This window comes from Strigops habroptila, chromosome 1, assembly GCF_004027225.2.
Source record: "Strigops habroptila isolate Jane chromosome 1, bStrHab1.2.pri, whole genome shotgun sequence".
Lineage (NCBI taxonomy): Eukaryota > Metazoa > Chordata > Aves > Psittaciformes > Psittacidae > Strigops > Strigops habroptila.
Window position 1 is genome coordinate 121691315 of NC_044277.2, and position 24697 is coordinate 121716011.

A 24697-nucleotide genomic window follows, 5' to 3' on the forward strand; every position below is an offset into this window, starting at 1 on the left:
ACAGCAATGGTACTAGTCATATCTGTAGTCAATCAAGAAAAAAACAATCATCAAGTGTGCTCAGCTTCTTGAATGATGGAAAAAGAAGGCAGCAGAATCTTTAGGAACACACAAATACCACACGTTAGCACAACAGCTGGATCAAGTAAGATTTGGAGAAAACATTGCATTTCAGGAACGACTGAGAGCCAGTATAGCTGAATTAAAGCAGAAGTGGCCTAAACCAAACCAAAGATTTCAGTAAAGAAACCAGTGCTGAACCATACAGCGTTCACAGCAATTGCACTCATGTTGCGCCTTTGAAAGAAAAAGTGATCACTCAATTTTGTGGTTTTTTTAATGCATTTCATCCTACACAAGCAATAAAGTAGTTCAGAAATGAGAAACCAGGACAAACGTGGTTAGATTTCCCTAAAACTAAAGGTATATGGGAAGGGCGTGCATGTGCTTATGGTCCTGTCTCTGGCTGTGTGTACGTTTGTCGATTCTCTAGAATACCCAGGGTGCTGGGAAAAACACTTGCAAACAGAAAAACTAGAGAGCAATGTTGCTAATTTTCTGTATTTAATATACAATACTTACTGCATTTGTATTCATTTTACATTTTTAGATAAAAGACAAATATAGCTAGAAAGGTGAAGTAAACCTCAGGAAAGCAGTCTTAAATACAAAACTAATTTTTTTGCCTTTTTACTTTCCAATAGTTCGGGAACAACTAAAAAGAACTTGACACCATGAAAAATTTTATTATATTGATTTTCATACTGAACCCTCAGCACCCAACAATAAATACACAACTTTGCTTTTCTTGCACTGCCAGCAGCAAAACGTTCAGTTCCAAAGGACTGTAATTCTGATATAATACAATATTGATAACCTTCTGTGTGCCTTAATTTAATTTTGCTGTATTGACACATGATTATTTTTGCAGTCGACCATCTTTACAAACGTGTAAAAGCGAAAGAGTATGTTATATGGTAAGGTGCATGCTCCGGTGAACTTCAATGCAGTCAACGTAAAGCAGCCCCAGCTGAGGGTGTTCTTAAAGTGGAAAGCCCCAAGGGGTGCAATGTGGGATGCAGAGCAGGCATGCGGTTAGCTCAAAGGGCTGCTGCGTTTGAAAGCTTGCGAAGGGAGCTCTAGAGCTTCCAACGTGGCTACATGATTTCCCAGCCACTCTACAGCAGAAACATACTTTTCCCCAAGGCGGATACGGTATTCAGCAGCTGTGCATGAAGACGAGAGAGAGGCTGCAGGATTTCATGTACAGTACTGGTGCAAGGCTTTTGTATACCAGAGTTTGCATGTTGTATCCCCTTGATGGCATATTGATGACCAAAAGGTAAACCAGTATATTTGAGTAACAATTCAAGAAGTCACTGTTACATTTTTCTGTACCTCTGTAGGTGATACTGTGTTTCACACATCAGTCATTTGAACGCTGAATGCAAAGAATGTAAAGAAAGAACACTGAAGAGTAACTATTAAGCACACAGAATAATAATAATAAAAAAAGATGCACCTTTAAAAGAAACAGTAACACACGCACCTTTTCATGTTTGTACCCTGATTAAAAGAACACCATGAAGTTCAAGTATGAAGTGATACAGTGAAATCATGTCCTGTGAGTAGGTATCAATGGTAGGCTAGGTAGTACAGTTTGCACCGTAGGTAACTTTCCACCTTACAAAATAAAATCCTACTGCATGTGTAGGTAAAGTGACTTGAAATGCTAAAACTCGACATGCCAGCTCTTTGGCTGGTGTAAGCTGATAGAACGCTGTAGAAGTCAACAGGACTGTGCTGATTTTCACCAGCTGAGTACATGCCCTAAGGTGAATGCAAAGAAAAATATATTCAAAACTGCTTTGCATGTTTTCCTTGAATTACCAAATCTTAGACACCTCCAGAGCAAATCCTCTTTTATCACAAAAAAGGAGAAGAAAAAGAGGAAAAAAAAAAAAAAAAGACAAACAGCATTAGAAGCTGTTTTAACTTTTGAAATGTTTTTCGTATTCTTTTTTATGTAAAATCATACTGAGAAACAAAGGTACAGAGATGGACTTTGTTTGCTAATGGATGTTGGTCTGATGTAATATGAATGAATGAAGTTACTCTGGATGTGTCTCAGAAGCTGTCCTCACTGTCCATAGTATTCTGTAAACCTGAAAACCCATGTTTTTATAATGCCTTTTGAGAACATAACTTCTCGTGTGGATTCTGAAACCAGCATCCCATGAGAGTTACTAACAGGCTTAACTTCCTACATGTCTTCTGTTAACTTCAGTGGAATTTGTAACATGTAGGGTAGGCACACACGGAGTGTCTGGAGCAGTAAGAACTGAATCTTATTTCTGATACATTTCTGTACCAGCATCACGCTTTTCTCCACATATCCTGATGCCACTAAGAAGTGCACTTCTGAACTCTTGTATAAAAAAGAAATGAATAGAAATGTTGAGAGAAATAATGTTACTAGAGTTAAGATTTTTATCACACATTACCATTTATATAGTATTCTTGCTGATTTACTAAGCTTAAGTATCTTTATATAGACCTGAGCTGCCTGACACTGAAATTTGTAGACTTACAAGGTCAAATTCTTGGCTTAATGTAACTGTAGTCAGTGGAGTTACAACAGAAGTAAATTATGCTAGATAATTTAAAATACTTTGAAACCGCAATCCTATTTCATGCAATTGTGCATGCACAAAAACCCAAAATATCTAAATTTGCTGCCTTTATGCTTTTGTTTAGCCAACAATCTTACTTAAAGCCCAGACGGGCAACTTTATCACTGCAATAAACTTTTTTCAGTTACAAGATGCCACACAAACTTGGCCCCTGGCTTAAGCATCTGGAATCGCCAGATACCTGCTGGACCTGCTACAAACAAAATGAAGCCAAAGGCAGCCTATGTAATGTTTTCTAATTTTATTTTTTCAGACAACATTCCCCCGCTATGTGTAAAATTAGCTCTACAACAGCATTTCAAAGTAATCTGCTTATTCCTTTACATACTTAAACAAACAAAAATACCCTAAAGCATAAAACATTCTACATCTGAACACACATACTACTCTAGCTGCAAAACTCAATGTACAGTATGAAGCTTGTTTATAGTTTTTTTTTTGACTGATCTAGCTTTCTGCCTCTCTATGAAACTAGCTTCACTTCAACAACCAAAATGAATACTAAACGCAAATAAACAATAAAGCAGCAAGACTCAACACATTTTTTGGCAACTACCCTTTCACAGGACTAGTGTGTTTTCATCAGAAATAATATACTGAATTATACTAGCAATAATTTAGGTTAATGTCAGATAACTTGCAGATAAATGTGTCCACATCTTCGATAAACACTGACCCCATCTACTGGTGTCTTGGTGCTGTTATTAACCATGTGTCCTCACAACTACAGTCAATTACTAAAGGAAAGCCTTTTTCTGCAAATACTTTCTGTGAGCAACTATACTCATGTGAGCAACCCCGCTTAGCTCTGGGGGACTGCTCAGGCAAGGCGCAGTATTCATGTGTTTGCATTCTCAGGCCTTCAGACTGGAGAGGATCAGGCTAGTGAGGAAATACAAATACACACTGTTACACAGAAAGTAGAAGACAGACATACAGACGAAAGCACCCTGTGATGCTTTCGGGAGTTATAATATAAACACTATTTCCAAAGTATACAGTTCAACTTCTAAGACATTGTTTTGAGGGTATAATTTTTCTTTAACTAGAGCATTCAAAGACATTATACTTTTAAAGCTGTTCAAAGTAATGCAGCTAAATATTACATTAAAAATAAAACTAATACGAGATTCAGTGGCAGATACAGACCACTTAAATGAATTGGAATGAAACGGACCATAAATACATTAATCTGAATGCTTGAAAGGAATTTACAAAGAAATCAAAGACTAAAAGGAAAGAATAAACGGGTGTCTCTGGGCTTGGTTTCAGTGCCAAAATCATACAGCTTTGTGTAGAAAACAGATTCTATCAGAAAAATAAATGGCATCTTTACATTTTCTCTATCTTAAGTACTCTAAAATGTGTTTCTCACCTTAACAGAAGTGACTGCTTTGTCTCTGAAAGGTGCCTGGCTAAGAGTCCTTGAGACTCATTCTTTACCGAAAAGCACTGCCGTATTTGAAACTTCTTCTGCCTACATTGCCGTGACTCTAGGTGGGTTGTAGGAAGGGAGCTCAGTCTCCAGAAAAAGATTTTGAACACTGTGGAGAATGACAGCAAGGTTATTTGACAGTACTGAAGGAAGGTGTCATGGATACCGAATTCTGTTTGTTGGAATCTAAACAGAGAAACTGATTCACTGAATACTGACCACCAGAGAGCAATCAAAACTTTTAGACAGTGCTGGCCTGCTCTGATTTTTGAGCTGGTAAACTAGAGTAATGCTTTTCTATTCAACTTAGTATGCGCAACAGGAAGGAGAATGGTGGTGGTGGAAGTGAAATAAAACAAATCGAAGCAGAACAAAGCTGGAAAACCACCGGGTTGCCAGACATCTAGCAAGAAAAAGAAGTTGGATCAATCTTTGCAGTCCTTTCAGCCTGTAATCTCAGGACACTGCAGGCCTTCTATCAAGTTATGACAGGTAACTTCAAAATAAGTAAGTTCAAAATGTGCATGTCAATCAATACTTCCAGATGAGCACATCCACACTGAGCTTCTATAAGCTACCTTGTACAGCCTCACATCCACAAGCTTCTTGCCAGCATCCAATTTCTGATGTGCTTTTTGTTGTAGTTGCAACCCATGGTTACAGCCATCTTTGTTGCAAGATCAAGTCCCTGCAAGAAATCATGATGGATTTTGTGTCTTGCTGGAAAAAGATTGAGAAGCACTTCTTATTGAACCAGCCTCCAGGCTATGTTTCTGAACACAGTTTGTTGTTTGCTTTTTATTTCTATCACCGATGAAGGATGATTGTTTGTGATACATCTTCATCCACCTGGAATAAAACATTTTCTCTTTTCCCATAGCATGTTCAGATTCACAATCATCCTTCGTGTGTAGTGAGAGAGCTTTCTTAAGGGAGTTCTTAGAACACTGCTGTTTAAAATGCAAAAAAGTTGACTGTCAGAAACAGTAAGCATACTGCCCCCTCTAGATCCTGGAAAGACTTTTCCTTGGGAGATTATATTGGGGGTTAAGGTCCATTTGTGCCTACTACTTGTGGCAGGCTCTGTACTCAAAGCTGCCACAGCAAACAGCAAATGAATGAGTGTGATGATTGCCTACATGTGCCCAAGTTATCGTGAGAGTTGGGGACCTTCACGAAAGGAAGAACTGTTTTGTAGTTGCTCTGCCTCACAGTGGAAGGAAACTTCTCCCTGGGAACAGTGATTTTGGGGAAGGGGAAGGAAAGAGGAGGGTAAGCAGTAGGAGATTTGTATGTGTTTAAAACATCTGTATAACAGAAGCATCATTGGCTGCTCTTGTAAATATGTACATCACAGACAGTTATCCACGGATCTTCTATACTTAGTAAATAATCTTCTGAAATAATCTTCTGAATCAAAAATTGTTTTGGCTGATCAAGCACATTATGTTCAGTCCAACCTATTCTAGCTCATCTCTTTGCTTGAACCAAAGAGCGTAAAAGTAGCACACATTTTGCCATATTGTACTGTAGGATTTCCCAGTTCCAAATGGGAAGCTGGAAAAAGCTACAGTACAAGTCATTGGCTGCCTGCAGACTGGAAGGGGCTGCAGAATTACAAGGTAGTAATTTAAAAGCTCACAGCTTCTTAAGTGGCTGTGGAAGTACTAGCAGGGTCAGATACAAGCGACAGGTAACTGTCACTGTAGTGAGAGGAAGCAGGATGTTGAAGGACTGTTGAGGAGTAGACAAACCCAGGGCTTCTTTCACAGTGTCACAGAAGGATGATCTGGGATAAGGAAAGGACAGCTCGAGTGTCTGGGTGATCTATCACTGTATGTATTTAACAAATGCCAGAGAACTACAGTGTAGAATTAGAGGTTTCCCATCCCTGGAACTGTGAAATTTGTCTCTGTGCCAAGCTTAGTTGCTCACGCTTAGTGGAAGGACCAAAATTAGCCGCTCTGTGCCAACATACCCAGCCACCCCCACACATGGACTAAACACAACAAAATGCCACACAGGCGTTATATTCTATGGGTTTTGGAGGTGGCATAATGATGGTTAAGGGTATCTGTCAGGTTGGCAGAGCAGCTCGGAAAGTTCCATTCCTGCTGTACAACCTACAAAAAGATTTTTTTTTCCCATAGCAGATGGTTCTGCAGTATCAGTTACACTGGGTGTTGGAATGACTTGCTAGGCTCTCAGACTTGCTCCTGTAAGATGGTGAACCAGCTGCACAGCAAAACCTGTATTCAGACAATCTTATCAAAATCCAAGTGCTCAAAAGCATGCCATTCTGGATTGCCAAAGGGTTTTCATTTTGTGACAGGAGTCAGCTCGCAATGCATGGCAATATTGCACACTAATGGACACAGTGACCCTCCTGCGTTAGAGCTGTGCATTCTCCACATCTGCAGCTGAGCTACAGGCAGTGCCTGTGTGGCCAGCTTAACCTGCTCTCAAGCTGTCTCATAAGAATTTTATTTCAATATCTACACAGAAAAACCTCTAGCTTCCTCAAATTGTGAGTTAAAAAATAGAGCTGTTGCTATGCTGCAAAACTGCACTGGAGCTCATGACTTGAGTTGGCATAAGTATCTGGAACTAAAATCTCGTGCAAGAGTCTTGCTTTATCATCTGATGCTTATGAAAGTGAATGACAGGAGAGAACAAAAGACGTGGAAAAAAAGAAGTCTTCCCCCTACACTTATACATAACTTTTCCACATACTTAAATTCACTTGCCAAATTGTCCTGAACTCTCCTAATCTCTGCTCATTTTTCCTATCTTTGCAGCACTTCACGATTTTCCTCCCTCATCTAGCTACTCAAAATTGATCCTAACATTTGAGAACTGTTTTTTTTCCTTTTCTTTAAAACTTTCTTCTTAAAAAAAAAAAAGCTGAAGTTTGCATAACATGACATACGCAAGAAATATGGAATTCCCGGAAAGGCTGCATACTGTAGAATGTTAATTGCAAACTCTTTAGGAGTAACTGCACGAAGGAAGCTGGCAGTCTGTGACAATTCATTTTCCATTCAGTGGCAGAGACAGTGCTCTTTGGCTGGGTTTAACATGAGCATGTCAATGGGAGCAAGTATCCATGTAAACACTAGAAAATGTGTCTGGCATGTGGATGGGTTTAAGGTATAGAAAGCTAAATAGTGTGGATGCAAATGTAGCTCACTCAAAAACAGACAGCGAGCTTGAGAACTTTCATAAAGCAAAATAAATCACAAGTTAAACGTTACCTGTTTTCCCTTCTCCTTTCAGTCAAATAACATAGGTTGCTTTAGTGCAAATGAACGTTAAAATCATAGTTAGAATAAGTTCATACTTGGATGCTTTTTTCCCATAAAACCCAATCAACTTTGCAACGTCAGTGAAAAAGTATCAGTTTCAATGCATATTTAAATACTTGTTTGTATTTACATTTTTTCACATTATAAATAGGCTCCTTTTCACTTATCCCAACAATATTTTCTCAATAGTTCCTTAAAATCTCCTTATTAATCTTTGCTAAGTGTCAGTTGTTTGTTTGCTTTATTAAAAAGAATGCAGTATCATTTGTCTGATCTTTTTTTGGAAACAAGAAACTACTCTACCCCAATCACCCCATTTCAAAATATCCACAGCAGAATCTCTTCTTACTTTCTCTAGCCATGCAGAAGTCTCATCGACAACGGGCTGGATAAAGCCCACCAATATATTGAAACACAGATAAACATTTAATGTGAAGGAAAAAAAATGGCATCTGGTTATGGAGTTTTGGTTTCTCTGAGCTGCTTTGCACAGTCTTTCAATGAAGGCTGGAAATCTGAATATTGCAGAAGCTCTCACAGGGCTTTATTTAAGTCAAAGCATATCTTCCACTACCTTTACTTGCAGCAACCCTGGACTTTTCTGCCCAGAAAGCAGAAGGCTCATCTAAGCATGATGCTGGCTGATTTCAGCTTCTGATGAACACATAAAGATCTGATGGTACCTACTTAGCTTTGCAGAATCATTTTTTGAGCACAAGTTCCTGTTTGATTCAATTCTGTTTGGGTGCCTATCACTGTCTGAATTAAAAACATATACATCATTTTTCAGGAATATTTTAAATGGAAAAATACATCAGTTTCAAAATTTTGAGTGTTACAGCCAAAAGAATGATTTTCAGCTGGTTTCTGTGAGAACCTAATGAGCTCTTTAAAAATATTATCTCTGCAGACTACTCCTAAATGGGTTTTATGGTTCTTATTTTGTGTTTATATAGCGTATCAGAATGGAATATTTGCTAAACTTAAAACTAAAGGGAAGAAATAACACTTGGCGAAAGTATATTTGTCAGTTTGTATGTCCACATCTTTCATCTTTTAATGGCCTAGTTAATTTAAATCCATGAGAAAGCTTCTTACTGTTTTACATAAATTACTGGGACTTGATGGTTACAGAGTCTGGTCCAGAAACTAGAATTATATTACAGCCATTATCTAACAATTTGCAAACCAAAGAGATAAAATAAATAGCTCACAAATAAAACCTCGGTTTAAGTTGTACAGCCTGTTGGACTGTTAAGATTGTAGTCATGGTTTTGCACACCTGAACTGTACTTGAACAAAAAATCTGGGTATGAAAATGAAACTTGGAAGGTTAAACATATAAAATCCCATTTACTTTTCTAGAGATTGTTTCTGATTTTTTTTCTTCATGGAAAGTTATCTGTATACTCCAATACTTAGTAATCAAAAAGAAGTAAAAGAGATAGCTTATCGACAGTTACTGAAGATTTCAGTATACAACATGTTGTTATTCTCTGTGAAAGTAAAAATACATTTCTTAATTTTTCTCATACAACTGCAGTTTGGAAAAAATGTTTTTTTCTAATATACTAATCTCAAGAAAATCATTTACACATTAAGAGAAGTGTGAAATCTGTTAACATCAAAAAAGATCTTAATATTTAGAAGCAGTTTTGTAGCAATAAAATAAATATGTTAGGTTTCTAAGCTTGTGTTCAATTCAAGCTTCAAGCATAACACAACAAAATCACTCTAATAGCCTAGAATCTTCTAATTCACATTGTATATAAAAATCAATCTATTCCTGAAACTACTGTATATGAAAAAGTACTAGCAAAGTGGTTCTATAAAACAGAGTTCTTATAATAAACTTCCTCATTATTCAACTGTGTCTTATACATGGAACATAATTAATTTACGTGGCCTTTTAAACCAACCTGTGTGGTTTATGATTCATATACATATTTGACAACTGATGTGTTTTCAGTTGTGAGTCTGATAAGTGCTCCAAGTTTGTTGGTTAAAAGACCAAACCAGCATGATTTCTCTTTATTTTCCATATTAAAGTTGGCCTAATACCTAACAGCAGAGAGAATCATACGTATAATAAAACATGCTTCTCAAAGACAGTGAGTGAACCTGCGAAAAGTAGCATGGCACAGTATTTTCTTCTTATTCACGAAAACAACCATCGAGTGTAAAAACCACATCATAAGAGTTACTTACGATGCTGGATACCACCCCCCATGCAGAAGATGCTCAAATACTACAACTTACTGATTCCTTTCACGTAAAAGGCTCTGTATGCATAGCACCAAATTTCAGTATTTTGCAAACATACTTGTCCCTGGTTTTTTGGTGTGTTTTAGGACAGAAACAACAGAAAAAAGTACTCTAACACTTATTTACCATTGTGGACTAACAGGCTGAAAAACCCTGGAGTGTAGGCACAGCCAACACAGAAATATGCAGACCCTATTTGCAGAATTTTACTTGGCGCACAGAAGGCAACACAGGTGTATGCAAAACTAAGGGTAAGCAAAGAGGTGCACAAAGAGAAGCTTTCTAAATCGTCAGTTCTGGGCTGCTGGACTAAAAGAAGCAACACTTGGTAATACACTGATACTGGGTAGCTATTGAAAATTTGGAAGAATCTTGTTGGAAATAGCACCTGTAAGTGTCACTGAAATCTGTTTCCATAAGGAAGTTGAAGGCAAAGAACTAAAAAGCTAGAATGAGCGTGGAGACAGGGTGAACAGAGAAAAGGGCTGCTTCAGATGTATTGCAATTAACACTTCGCTAGCTGGCTTTGGTGATTTTTTTCCTTGGCTATTGGGTCTGTTTTTCCCACAGAATTATGTAGTAGTGATAAAAAACCAAGGTTGGTAGGAAATAGAAATCACTCCTTCCTTTACTAAGAGCACCCTGTTCTCTGCTGAGAAGAGCACAGTGCCTTCCAATTGTGGGTGCTCTAGAAGCTAAACATCTATACTTATTTTTATGTATCTTTTGTTATTCAGTGGTTTTTAGCTGCTGTTGAACCGCTCCTGTAGAACACATACAGGCATAGTTATTGCTACAACAAATTGCACTCTCAAGTCTTATTTAAAGGATGTATGAAGAGGTTGCACCACAGTCTGGAACATGCATGTCCAGGAGCACTTTCTTTTTCACTTACACAATTCCAACATCCTACACATGGCAGTAATGAGTAAAGGTACCCAAATACCAGAGCTTTACCAGTAAAATAAAAAGAGCAAGGGCACAGGCTTGAGCACGGTCCCACAGTTGTATATACTGTCTAATTATGAGCGTGATTCCTGGCATGATTTTAGCCAGTGCCAGCACTTTGCCCAGCCAGAGAACAGGCTTTCTCAGTTTACTAGTCTAAGTGAAACCCCACGGTTTGACAGGGAAGACTGGAAAAAGAGCAAGCCTATGGCATGTCAAATGGAATTTCTTCCTAAAGACATTTTCAAAAGGAAGTCAATTGAAAAGTTGTTGGTCCTTCAAATCTAGGCCCTTGCTGCTGCAAGGATCCCATTAGATAAATCTTTTCCCTAAACCTGACTTAGATTTCTTTTTTTGTTCCTGCCATTCCCACTGAATATTCTAGAATACCACCATTAATGCAGCCCTTCTCAAGCTGTTCTCCCAAATACCCCCATTTATAACCTGATCTTGTATTAGACAATATACAGCACCATGTTGCAGAATCTCTGCTTGTGATTCCGTAAGCCAGCTCCTGCTTTTCTCTGCTGCTCTCTGAGCTCTTTTGATACTACTGATTGGGAAATACTGCTCCAGTAGTTAACTTCCTTGTGATTTCTACATTCTCATTAGTTTTGGGCCAACACTAACCTTTGGCTTAAAATGTTCTCTTCCCTTGATGGAACAGATGCACATCTCTATCCGAGAGTTTTGAGCCTAATTTGAAAATACCCTCTTCTCCCCTACATTTTCACCTATGTTAGTTGTTGGAGAGCTCTGGGAGAGTTCCCTGACAGTTGCTGGAAAGCTGCACCAGCTGAATGCCCTGATAAAGTATGTATGATAGCTTGGTGCTAGGTAAAAAGTGGAATGTTTTTAAAGATGTTAAACTGTGCCAAAAATGTTCTTGTTTGTTACTGTCACAAGATTCTCCTGAACTTTGGCTCTGTTTGTTGTTCTAATTAGTGTTTCAAAATGGTTAGCAAAAATTTCACTCTGGCCCATCCTTTTCTATGATTGTTAAAACCTACTTACACTTAGGTCCATTGACACATGAAGGAATAGGGCTGGGACAACACCAGTGCAGTGAGTTTGTACTTCCCCTTGTATGTAGGAACAGAGAGAATGACAGAGGCAAGGCCAAGATTAGAGGGTTAGCTGCCATGACCGCACCCTGGCCTTCAGCTTGCTGCTCGTAGAGCTTCCAAAATCCTTGTCTTTTGCATCTGCAGTATCTCTGTGTGCAGATGCCTTGTGCATGCTTTTGCCAGGCCTAATTTGCAACTTGCCTGTTCATGCTAGTAAGTTTTGCATAGGCATCATCCTGGGCATGAAGAAAAGCACAGGCCACTGCATGCAGGCATGCAAGTGGCCCTTTTAAAATCTGGCTTATTTAAAACAGACCTAATGTAACCATATGTCTCATACTTACGTGTCTAACAGTAACAAAAAGTTTTATCCAAGAGACAGATAAGTTCTACTCACTGTGCTAGCAATGGACCATGTCCCAGACAGAGTTAACAGTGAAGTCTGCCACAACGGCCAGTCTATCACAGGCCTGAGAAACCTGCCAGGGGGATGGCTACAAGTTCTCATGCCACAGCTGGAAAAACTATATTGCTCAACTTACTGCTGAGGACCTGCTTCTGCTAAGCATGCTGTGAATGAGAATATAATGCTGGCTCACTAGCTAGACAAGATGAAATAGAGATGAGGACGAGAGAAGCCTAAGGGACTCTGACAGGAGTAAGCAAAGCTAGCTGCCTCACTTATCATCAGTTATACTGCAATAGTGTCTATTTATGGTTTTATGGTAAGGGCTAACTCGTTGGACCAATATTTTCCCCCAAGTCATATCCAGGTAAATGAACTAAAGTCATGCTAGGGAACAGCTTTTATGGATTTAAAATATTTCTTTTTCCCCAGTACAGTATTAAAAAAATAAAAGCTTCTTTTTAAAATACTGAAAATATATTTTAGTTAAGGTAAAAATACTAAATATAAAATTTTAATGTAATATTTAAAATAACTGTACTATAAAGGCATGTGAATTGCTTAGTTATTTTGACATTCAATAATGGCACATTAACCCTAGTGGAGAAGCATGTGCCAGTATACCCACATGGTGGTTTAGGAGAGAAGCTCATGCATTTCTGCATAGAAAACAAATCTGCTTAATAAATGACATCTGAGGGATTTTGAGACAGTAATATTCATGCACTTATGATGCATGGGGGGTGTTGCAGGTAAGGCAGCGCAGTAGACAGCATACAATTCTGCACAAATACATATCTGTGCTTGTTACAGGTACAGGATTCTCTGCTTCTGAATTGGAAACTTTTTTCTATTTTCCTTTTTGGCTGATGATCAGAACAGGTTGAAGGTGAAAATCCGTATTGATTTTCATTGGCTCCGCTCATGTCTTTGAGCTGCATAGCAGAAAAACTGGAATGAGATAAAGCAAATGTGCGTGCAGCTGTTTCCAGGGGGGAATGATGGGTTAGATGATAGGCTAGAATGTGCCTGGATTTCAACACAAACTGACCATTTGGAAACCAAAAGAGTCTTTAAGAACAGGGCTCTAGAAGATTTTTAAAACACTTGTTTTTTGCAACATGCACACAAACGTAGCTAGATAGTAACTCGTTTGTGTGTGAAAAAAACCTAAAAGTTGAGACATGTATTATGATGACCATCATCACTGTCATTTTTATAGAGCAATGAAATGATAAAATAATCCATCCAAGTTTTCAAGTGGGGAAGCACCTGCACATACGCTATGAATGAACAGTAGCTGGATGTATTAATGCATGTATCAGTTAACTGCAGGTTGCAGAGATCTGATATTTCAATGCCATTCTTTAAACATCACTGTAAGAGATCACATAATAATAATTAAAAAAGTACCAAATCATGCTTCAGCAGCTAGAGAGAGAGATTGCATCATGTTTTGGCAGTGACTTGATCATCCTACTCCACACTGGCAGCATTCAATATTAAAAGGATAAAATGGCAGCAAAACTGGTCAGCAGCTTCTCTTTGTCTGGAGTTTTCCCAGGTAGATAAACAAAACAAAAACAAAACAAACATAAAGCTGCAATGGGAGCAGGTCAAAGCACTGGCCCTTGCGTTGCTCTGATGAAAGTAAACTAGATTGATTTTCTTGGATAAGCACATCACAGTCCCCAAATAAAAGATAAGTGCACAAAACCTCCAAATAATGATCTTCGCTAGAACAGCTATGTGGTTTGTATGGGACAGTGGCCTTCTCAGCTACGCATCTTGTTCATTTATGGTTCATCTTCAGTCAGCATTATGATGCATTCACCTCACTGGAGTTTTGGCTGGATGACATGTGAGAGTCCAGATTCTCCTTGCATTTCTCCAGATCATGGAAATACGGGTGAGAGAGGGCAACATAGGCAGATATTCTCTTGGCTGGGTTGAACGCTAAGCATTTCTGTAAGTATGAAAAGAAGTTGGTTTTAACTAAAATGTACAGTAAACAGTGCTAACATTGCATATATACATTGATGCATGCCACCTTCAATTTATGATCAGTATGAGACACAACAGGGTCTCCCTCCAGGCTGTATGATAAGATGACCATCCGCATTAAAACAAGCAGTGGAGGCATAGTATATGAATATGGCATCTCCAAAGCTAACAGAAAATAATAGGTTAGAAAATTCAAGTATTCATAGTTTAGGAAATTCCAGAGTTCAGATTTTCTTGAATTCACATGCACAGGACACCTGTCTCACAGACTGCAGGGAGCAACTATTCACAAACAACATTTGAATCCCCTCAGTGTTCGATGCACTGTTCTTTTGTGGTTATACAAACACAGATGGCATCGTAAGGTTCATTCCTAGGCTCAGTATGCTATAGGCATTGGGTCTTTCACTTTGTAGCCTTTGTATGCTTATGTTGTGTGTTTAGTTTCTCCCTCTTCTTCCTATTTGTAATTTGCTTGCCATCTTTCCAGATCCTTATCCCAGCCTTTGTCCAGCCAGCACTGAAATCTCTCCTGTAGCCTTGTGTTTTATACCTTGTTCTCCTCTCTTCCTTCATTTACCTCCAAATAGTATTTTCCCCACTATCCTTATCTAACCACTTCCTACTCCTACTTTATTTTCTTGTATCATAATTTCTGTCATTTAACTTCTGAAATTTAATTCAGTGACTTCCAGTTCTACTCTCCCATCTGTGGCTGGCTCCCAGTTCTCATGTCTTTGCCTAACCCTTCCCACCTCAGCTTCTACACAGATACTTGTCTTTTTCCTTCTTCCAATCATGCCTCAGACTCACTGAGCTCTCTGCCGTATTTATTCCTTGTTGTTCCCAGAATCTAATTCTTGTCCCATGTCTAAGCTTCACTTTCCAGGCTGCAGGCACAACAGATGTGCTTCTTCTGTCATTTCAAGTGTCCAGATGTAGTCCAGCATTTGTTCCAGAGAACAAATTTAGCTAGATTTCAACAAGCACGGCAAAAAACAAACTGAGGCAAGCCCATTCCCTATATTCCATTCCAAGACTGAACTTCAGGGCTGGGTTTATAAGGTATCAATAAAAATGATGGAAATAATTTAATTGAATTCAGTGTTATCAGTTGTACCAGCACAATTTGTTTGCTTCTGTTCAATGCTGCCATTTGTAAGAGGCAACAGTTGCCAAATTCCAAATCTCAAGTTTTCAACATTCAATAGAAGGCATGCAAATGTAAGCTACCTCTACAGCCTACTTTCTGCTTTATACTGGGTCCACTAAACCATGGAAAATGATAGATCACTTTTTGCACTCATGTCAGTCTTATACTATAAGAATGGCCGAATCAGTGGCACAACAGCGGTCAGTAATGAGGATCTAAGCATAAGGTCTAAAGACAAGTCAAGCAGGTGCTTCCCTGACACAGTTTTCTAGTCTCTAACTAGTCTCATCTCTGGCACCTCTTCAGTGTTTTTGTGCTGATGTTTCACAGATTTACATGAATTTGCCTACCTACTTTTGAGCTTTTCTTTAGTAACTTCACTAAATGGAAACATAAATGTTTCTTGGCACAGTACACGTGCAGTGGGAACTATCAGTCATGAGGCTTGGAGAACAACAGACAGAAACTCACAAGAAGCAAGTCTTTGCCCAGTTCATCAATATCTGGTACAAATTTTTCAATAGGTTGTGCGGGTCTGGAAGTGAAAGCATTTCTTGGAAGGGCAACGTCATTAGGCCAGTCTTCTTCTTCTGGGAGTCCAATTACACTGTGAAAGGAAAAACATAATGTTAGGTCTGAACATTTGATACCCTCTCCCCTTGATATTGATTATACTGAGTGGCAGTTTACTTTGTAAGTCTTCTTGTTTAAATGAGATTAATTGTACAAATAGTGCACTGATCACTGTGCACAGAGGTTGATTAAGTTCTCAGTGTGCTTGGTAGAAAACATTCTGTGGCAAGCACAGTTTTCTGGCCTAGATCTCAATTTTCTGTGTCTTTTTGTTGAAAAAGGGCTGAGTGCTTTAGAAGAAAGTTGCTCAGCTCTTGACTGGATGGTGCAACATATGTCACTCCAGGATGATTAAAAGCAGTAAGTTTCAAAGGGGAACTGCATGCCAGGATCTTTATTCACAAGAATAGAGACTGAGAGAAGAGTGTGGGTCAAGATGAGGGTAAGGCAATAAAAGGGATGTTTCATAATGCTTCAAAGCTATGTGCAGTAATTGTTGCCCACATTTAAACAATTTATTTGCTTCACAATACAGGTTTTAAAGTCTCAATTCAGAAGGGGCATAGGACTTGAGTGCCTTTATGTTTTGGGGGTTTTTTTGTTTTTTTTTACTTTGAACTGTATTTTAGTTTTTCTTTAATAGAATATTTTAATTTATTTTTATAATTTATTTCTTTATTCTTTATATTCTAGAAGCTATTTATACTTATTAAATAATCATGCTAAGGTTTAAAAAACAAATGAATGAAATAATAGATAAACCTCCAATGGTGGATCATGTCTCACACATTTTGTGGTTTAGTCTGATGCTAATATTGGTGGTGTTGAAACGCCAGTTTCTGAAGGGAACTCTGGACAAGAGGATGCATTACTTGTCAGGTTTCAGGGAAAATCAGTTTTTACAGCCTGTAAAATGGAGATTTTTAATGGAAATGATGACAGAGTAAGAGAAGGAACACGAAAAAACATCACTGAATACTTGGGTTTGCGCTAAACCAACTGCCGCTAGGGAGCAGCATTGACCTTCTTCTAACTGAGGTTGGTAGTACGACTGGGCTGTTCACATCAACATTTTGATGTAAATCTTAGGTTACCTCAGGGAGCTTGTTGGAACTCCACATCTACCTACATGGATTTTAGATCGTAATTTGGCTCACCTAAAATACCTCTGAAAACTAGTATGTCCTCAAAACAACATCATGGCTAGAAAGGCAAAGCAATTAAAACGTCAGGACAATGTAATTTTACGACATCTGAAGATACCACAGCTTTTGGGAAACGGTAAGTTAAATCTGTATGAAAAATTGAGTTCTTCTTTTATCACCACAGCTATGGGGGGGGATGGGGCAATTCCCTTGGCCATGGTGGTTAAAGCCATGTGATTATCTATTTGAGGGTCTGGACCCGTATTAAATATAATACAAACAGCACTGTAGGACGATGCGGGAGTTAAATATTTTAAATAACAATGAAGTTCAACCTGCCATTCAAATGTGTTTGGTTAGACCCAATTTTTTTAGCATTTGCATGAGAGAGCATGAACAGGGCAGAATAAGCACAGGCACAGGCAAAGCTAACAAAAAGAAACAAGGAGGCAGCCTGTCAGACGGGTATGGTGGATGAGACCAAGAGTGGAAAGGAGAGACATTTTTAGTTATACACTCATGTAGTACTCAAAACTCTAACAATGAATGTCAGAGTAGGTGCCCTCACTCTGGTCTGGTAGCACTATCATTTCAGTGACTAAGTTTGGGAGCTTGGATGAGTTTCACCTCCTGCCAAAGGTTCAGGCCTGGTCTTGAGAAATGCCAAGTACTTTCCACTCCCATTGATCACAATGGGAGACAAGTCTGCTCAAACATTTCAGCATTTAGCCTGAAATCTGTGACGATATCTCACATGCTGATGGCGACCTGGAAAAGCAGGAAAATGTTTTGGGCTGCCTCTGAGGGATTTACCCTCACATGCGGTGGAATTTTACCTGATGCAAATCGGAATGCACAGGTAAAGCAAAGGTAGACCATGGCCCCATTATCTGAAAGAATGCAACAGTCCAGATGGCACAAAAATCCAGAAACTACTTTCTGTCCAAATTAGTCTGCAGAATGAGTCACTACTGCAGAAAGAAACAACCCTCCTACAAGAAGAGCTATGCCTAACTGTAGGGGGTTCTCCAGCTGTAAAAACACAACATAAGTACTATTTAACATAAGCCCCTCAGAACCCAAGAAAGAAACTTTTGAACTATTTAAAGTGAACTGCACAAAAGAAGGAAAACCAAACTTTCTCCTTAAGTAAATGCGTAATAAGGAATTTCTTCTAAAATTAGCACAGCATTTTCTCTTCTTGATGAATTCTTTTCTGCACAGGTAATCTCAGCCCCTAGGGATGGAAAGATCCCCGTCGGAGGCTGCCGCTAGCAGCTACGTATTTAATCCTAGTCCAGTTCATTTTGATTTTTCCCCTTAAAAGTCATAAAAATCCTTAAAAAAAAAAACACAGCTATGTATTTTTTAATTATAAATTATGTTGTATGTATCAAAACTGTCTTCATTTAATAAAGAAGAATATTGTAGGACTAAAGCAGTAGATTTGGCAGAAGAAGAAAAAGCAAACTTTATGGACTGATTTTTCTGGATTGGGCAGGAAGAGCTATTCAGCGCATGACAAATTAACCACGCAAGTGAGTCACATACACTGGTATGGTATGCAGGAAAGGGAAGTCAACTGTGTGAAATCAAGACCTGCAATTTGGAAACCTCATATTAAATAATGAAAATGCTTAGAAACAGATCTATTATGATTTGAGAACTGGGAAAATGGTTAAACGGAGGAATTCAATATTTGTTCTGTTTAACCACTTCTCCCTAGAAATTGTACTATCTTCTCTTTGGAATATCTTCCAAGAGAATAATATTTCAGCTTTCTCTCTCTGCTACCTATTTCTTATTTCATCTGGATCCCTGCAGCCCCTCCATACGAAAGAGAAGACAGAGATACAGAGGCACATGGGCATTTGTCCTCTGGAGTGGGACCAGCCCTACGTGGCTTTGATTTCTTAAGTACATGTTACATACATAAGATGTAAAATTTACATGGTTCTTCTAAATTCAGAAATGTTCCTTGCCCTGAAGAGCTTTTAGAAGAAAAAGTGATATAATCCAACTTTATTATCTGCAATATCAATAACTTAATTTTTTGTTTTTTTAACTAAGAACATATTTTGGAGGAGAATTATTCTCCCTTGGAGAGTTTAGAGCCTCTCCACCTCCCAAACCTCTGACATCTCTGATGAAGAAAAGCACAAACTCCTAGAACTGTACAATGGTTTTAAAATAAAGCCAATCGGTTCATCTCTGACAAAGCACATGTTAAAATGCTGATATTTCTTCTGTTCTCACAGTTAACTTCTTGACCAAAATATGGACTATTAACAGGCTACACACTATATTTTTAAAAGCTAAAATATGTTCTGATGTACAGGAGTCTTTCCTTCAAAGAAGCTGTTGGTAATAATCCTAGAGATTTAATAACAATTTTAAAGTATTCTAATGTTGATTTCTGAAATACACAAAGAAATTAGTGAAAAATAAAACCTCTGCATTTGTTTACATGAAGACAATCTCTTGGATTTAACTGTTTAGGTATATGCATGAATGGTACACGCACAATATGTTTAAGAGATTTAAAAAGCCCAAAACAGAACTCTCTCGTAACTTCCTGATAATGGCTGTTAGTTCTGCAAAACTATATTCCATGTTGCTTCCTCCTCCCACTCTGACACAGAATACACGGAAATATCATGTTGCATACGGTAGCAATAGGAAATATGTTTTAGGAATACTTTGTTCTAGTCACACTATTGCATGAAAACATGGCAGAGAAACCACAGTGTTTCAATGTTAAACAGATATCGACATAATGAAATTAGTCATTACTTACTCAAAGATTTTTCCTAGCTGATCAACATCTGAATTTCCACGGAAGAGTGGTCTGAAAGAATAAAGAAATATCTTTAAGAGGTGACTTGCTTTAATTAACACGTTTTTATATTTGTCATTGACACCTGCCAACATAGGGTAAAACGTATTATTTTTTTTGAGACCTCACTTCTTCTGCCTCCATGTTTTATCCAGTCTCTGAGAGCACCTTCCAAGTTTCTACAAAAACTGACAAAAAAAGGGACAGATGACACATATTTTTAAATATAATACTTTTGAAAATTTGTGTCCTTTAACATGAATGAAGTTACTTTCTCTCAACTAATACTATCTTATGAATTACATCATTAACAGAATAGTTTTCACTATAAAGAACATACTCAAATAGCTGTTTAGAGAGACAGAAACGGAGTGAATGTCATGCAATTCATTAAAATATAATCAAATTAGAGATGAATTATTATGGATATAAATTCAAAATTAGATTTCTTGTATTCTGCATATTGGAAATGTGCTCCTAAGTTTAAGGGCCAAATAAATGACAATGGATTTATGAAGGTCTGTAAAGAATGGGGTGTGAGACGGTACAGAATTTACCTTGAAGGAGAGGAATACTTCTGCTGCATAAATAAAGATACGTGCAGGAAAGAAACAAATTAATAGGCTGAATGTCCGAAGGCTTTCAGAAAAAACAGTGACTAAAAGTACATTCAAGAGAGTGGTACACACATTTTTTGAAGTGCAACTTAAAATATTTTCACTCATCATCTATAAAATACTGTCACCCTATCGTGCCTAAGTAAAGTATGAAATTCAGATTTGTATGGCTGTATGGCCACCCTTGTGTTGAATTCAGTAAGGTGTGATCAACAGTGCAATTTTATGTTTAAACTCCCAAGGCATTCCAACAGATTACCAATGGATGATTAGAGATCCAGTCAAGAATGAGGGCATCTGTGAAGATTAGGCCCTAGGTGTCGCTTACCATTTTGGTTCAACAAATGGTAGATTACTCCAGGAAACACAATTCAGACACACTGCAAACTGGATACTAACTTGGCTCAACTGATAGCAAGGCTGCCCCTCTCTTCTGGAGCACCTCTCAGAGTACCGGCCATGCTGTAAACTTACAGTTTCCAAACCCGTTCAACTGAGACCTGGTGACTTAACAAACAATGCGTATTCCCATGTTTTTACTGCCAGCCTTTGGTTATGGGGAACCACTGGTTCTCCTGCCTCTCTCTGCCTACTCATTTTCTTCTGTCTGATACAGATCCTTAACAGCAGTGATAGCTAAAGACATCATTTCACTGTTGTTCTTCAAAGGACAAGACCTCTCCCATCTACATTGGGAGAACAAGGAGGACTCAGCTATAGTCCTTCCCTTTTCATTGCCCATATGCAGGAGCAGGTGTAAAATCTGGGAATCCTTTTGCTAACCACGAGTTATTTCTGAAAAATGGTGCTTTATGTCTTGACACTCTCACACAGACAAGAGCTCCAGTGTCACTGCCTATCTTGCAGGTCCACACCAAATACAGTAAGTAGACCCAGAGCACTGTGACATTTCTCAGTTAGACATAATAATCTGCAGAAATCTGTGCCACCAAGAAAAACCTGGTCTAGCGGAAGGTGTCCCTGCCCATGGCAGGGGGATTGGAACTAGATGACCTTTAAGGTCCCTTCTAACCCAAACCATTCTATTACTCTATGATTCTAAAAAAAAGTGCAGAGCAATAACTAGAAGACATGCTGACCATCTTTGATGGACTGAACATGCATTTTGTCTCCTTCATGTTTACTGCCATTCAGGTCATGTCATATTGACTTACACTGCAAACTGCTTTGTGCAGGGACACGGACAGAACAATTTCATCAAGTCCAATTTGAAACCATATGACATCAGATTGAAACGGATGGGGTAAAATGCGGAAGCCTCTTACTTGTCCATAAAGGGCTTTATTTATTTTGATTCTGAATAAATAATAAATAATGGTATGTGCTGCTTCCCAGATATACATGATATTTACTGACTGCAGCCTCTTGATAAGACCATTTCAACTCACACGTAGAGGTCTCTTTCTTGGAGGTATTTTTTTTAAGCTGTAAGGTATTCAGCAATTCTGGCTTCTACAAAAACCCAAAGCTTAACTTCACTCAGACAGGAGCATCTACTGCTGCTGTAAGTTTTGAGCCCAATTTTCAAAATGGTCAGCAGCTACAATCCTAGTATTGTTTGTGGCAGCAGACACACTCCATATCTTCCAAAGACAGACAATATGACAACCTTAGACATTTTTTTGTTTGAATGACTGCTTAAAATTATTAATATGCAGTTACTCTACGTATTTAATTTTGGCTTCAGCATTAGAGTATTTAGGCCCTTTAAACTAACAAAATCTACACAATCAAATAATCCTATCCATGGAAATGGAAAGCTGATTTAATGTTTTAAAATGTATGCTGAACCTTGCGTTAATGTGAAAGCTTGGCAAAGTCAGTCAGCCTTGTTTGCAAATCACCTTAGGCAGTGTCATGCCAAAACAAGTATAATTCTTGGGATTTTTAAGGGAGGTTTTTCCCATCATTGCTGCTGTCTCAGATTCACTGGGGGCTGAAGCAAGAATTTAAATTCTTTTGAATATATAATTATACAACACAAGGTGACCTTCCAACATACTTTGATATTTCATCATAATGAAGTGTTACTAATTCATCTTTTAACCTCCTATCCATCCCACCATCATGACTACAACAGATTGCCAACTCCAGGTTAGGCACCACTAACGTAATGAAATTTGCCTCATGAATTTTGGCTGGAGGTTCAATTGGAATATTGGACGGATGATTGGGGAAGTAGATTCACTTAATCAGCAGCTGTATGAAGATCCCGTCTCACATTTTGGCACTAGTTACTCTTCAGCAATGACTTGCCAGCACTGCAAGTCCAGTACACATAAAAAAACTTTCACCTCAAGCTGATTGTTTTTTTAAGTCTATTCTTAAAGGTGCACATCAGCTCTCCCAGTACCACTGAACTGGGACCATACCCAGCAGTCACAGAAATGTAGAATTTTACTTTTGTTTTTGGTATCTTTCACTTGACTCACTCACCCACTCACTTCCTGAGGTTTATTTATGCAAACTCAATCCAGAAGTCCTTACTTGGGGATATGTTCTCTCTGTGATGATAATTTGTGTAAGACTTGTTGAACACTGAGAGCTGATTTTCTAGAATTCCTTCTTTTTCCCTTGGGAAAGGCATGGAGCTGGGTTTGTCTCCTGTGGCAGAAGATGTGAGCATGTCCTCTGACTTCAAAGAGCTTCTAAAATCTGTGTATTTGAGTGTCTCAGGAGAGAGGGATATTCCAATAGAGGAAAGGGCTATCCATAGGGATACACTTGCCTTTTGTGTGGTTCCTTGATCCTCTCAACCTTTCCTGACTTTACTTGCTACAGAATCCATGCTCTGAGGGCTCCGACACTATTGCTGTTACAAAATAAACACTTGAGCAGGAAAGAAGATGGGATGAAAAGACTTACAATGTACCCAAGACATTGAATCTCCCTATTTGCTCAAGAAGTCTCAGTTCTATGATTCTATGATTTTATGATTCTATGTTGTTGTGTCTCTGTAACTTCCTATTTTTGTTGGTTGTTGCTTCTTTGATTTTTTAGGGAGAGGGGAGGAGGGAAATCAGGTCAGAAGGAGGGAATACAGGTCAGAGGTGCCCAGTGACAGGGCATGAGGCAATGGGTACCAACAGCAGCACAGGAGGTTCCCTCTGAACATAACAAAACACTTCTTTCACTGTGAGGGTGACCGAGCACCAGCACAGGTTGCCCAGGGAGGCTGTGGAGCCTCCCACCTTGGAGATACTCAAAAGCCATCTGGACATGGTCCTGGGCAACCAGTTCTAGATGGGCCTTCTTGAGCAGTTGGGGTTGGACCAGATCATCTCCAGAGGTCCCCTCGAACCTCAACTATTCTGTGATGCTGTGATAATACAGAAATAAAAATACAGTTCATGACATAAGGTTGCAATGTAAAACCTCACAAATCCTGAAAAAGTTACCATCTGCTTATAGTTTAGAAGGAATTGCACTGCTAATCTTCTGGCTGAAAAGCTCTCATGCCTTTATGTAGCTGAACAAATTAAATTTCACCATTTACCTACTTGAGGCTCTTTTGTCATGTCCAAAGGAATATACTCAGCTCATGTTGTTGTTCTGTGCTGAGTCTCACCTTCACTGAATATTCTGTCTATATCTGAACTGGATATAGGTGTCTGAAAGGTTGAGTGCTTTACTTTAGTGCTTTATTATAGACACCCTGTTTCATGTCTGTGCTACTCAGTAATAACTGAGGCATAAACATTTCCTAAGCAAGTCTCTTGAAAAAATTTTCTCTGGTGCAACTCCATGGACATGCCAAAGCAATGCTAAAAGTATTGTATACAATGACAATGCAATGACACCCAAGAGATAAATAAATGAGGTTTAACTGTAAACTGGTCACATTACTTTTAGGCTTTACTTTCAGCCTTTAGTCTACAAAGCATAGAGGTTCTGTAACTTTTCATAAGAAAAGTTAAAATTTTCATAAAGATTGGAATTAAAGATATTAATAAGCACTGCTCTGGTCTATACTGCAGCACAGGAAAAAAATAGTCTAATAAACCCATGTACATTGAGACACAGGAAAGTATGTCTGCAGGTTTCTTTACAGTGACATTTTCAACCAATTATTAGTGACACTTTAATTGGAAATGTAGCTTTCAGTTTCTAACAATGAGTTATTAAACTACAGGTAAAATGCATACATGGAAAAAAGGTTGTGTGAAGAAAAACAGTATTGAAGAGGGAAAGAAAAAAAGTCTAGAAATTCACTTTCTAATCAAAACATA

At 38.4% G+C, this 24697-nt stretch overlaps 1 protein-coding gene across 2 annotated transcripts in view; it reads right to left on the reverse strand.

The window, feature by feature from the left end:
* Nucleotides 1–319: 319 nt before the first annotated feature.
* Nucleotides 320–24697, reverse strand: part of CDK6 (cyclin dependent kinase 6) — a 140179-nt gene continuing 115801 nt past the window's right edge. For both annotated transcript variants that reach the window (XM_030501774.1, XM_030501854.1), the window contains exons 6-8: nt 19792–19842; nt 15748–15883; nt 320–14085 (exon numbers count right to left, since the gene is read on the reverse strand). In XM_030501774.1, coding sequence (XP_030357634.1) covers nt 13939–14085; nt 15748–15883; nt 19792–19842 — 334 coding nt within the window. In that variant the 3' untranslated portion in view covers nt 320–13938. The remainder of the gene's footprint in view (nt 14086–15747; nt 15884–19791; nt 19843–24697) is intronic.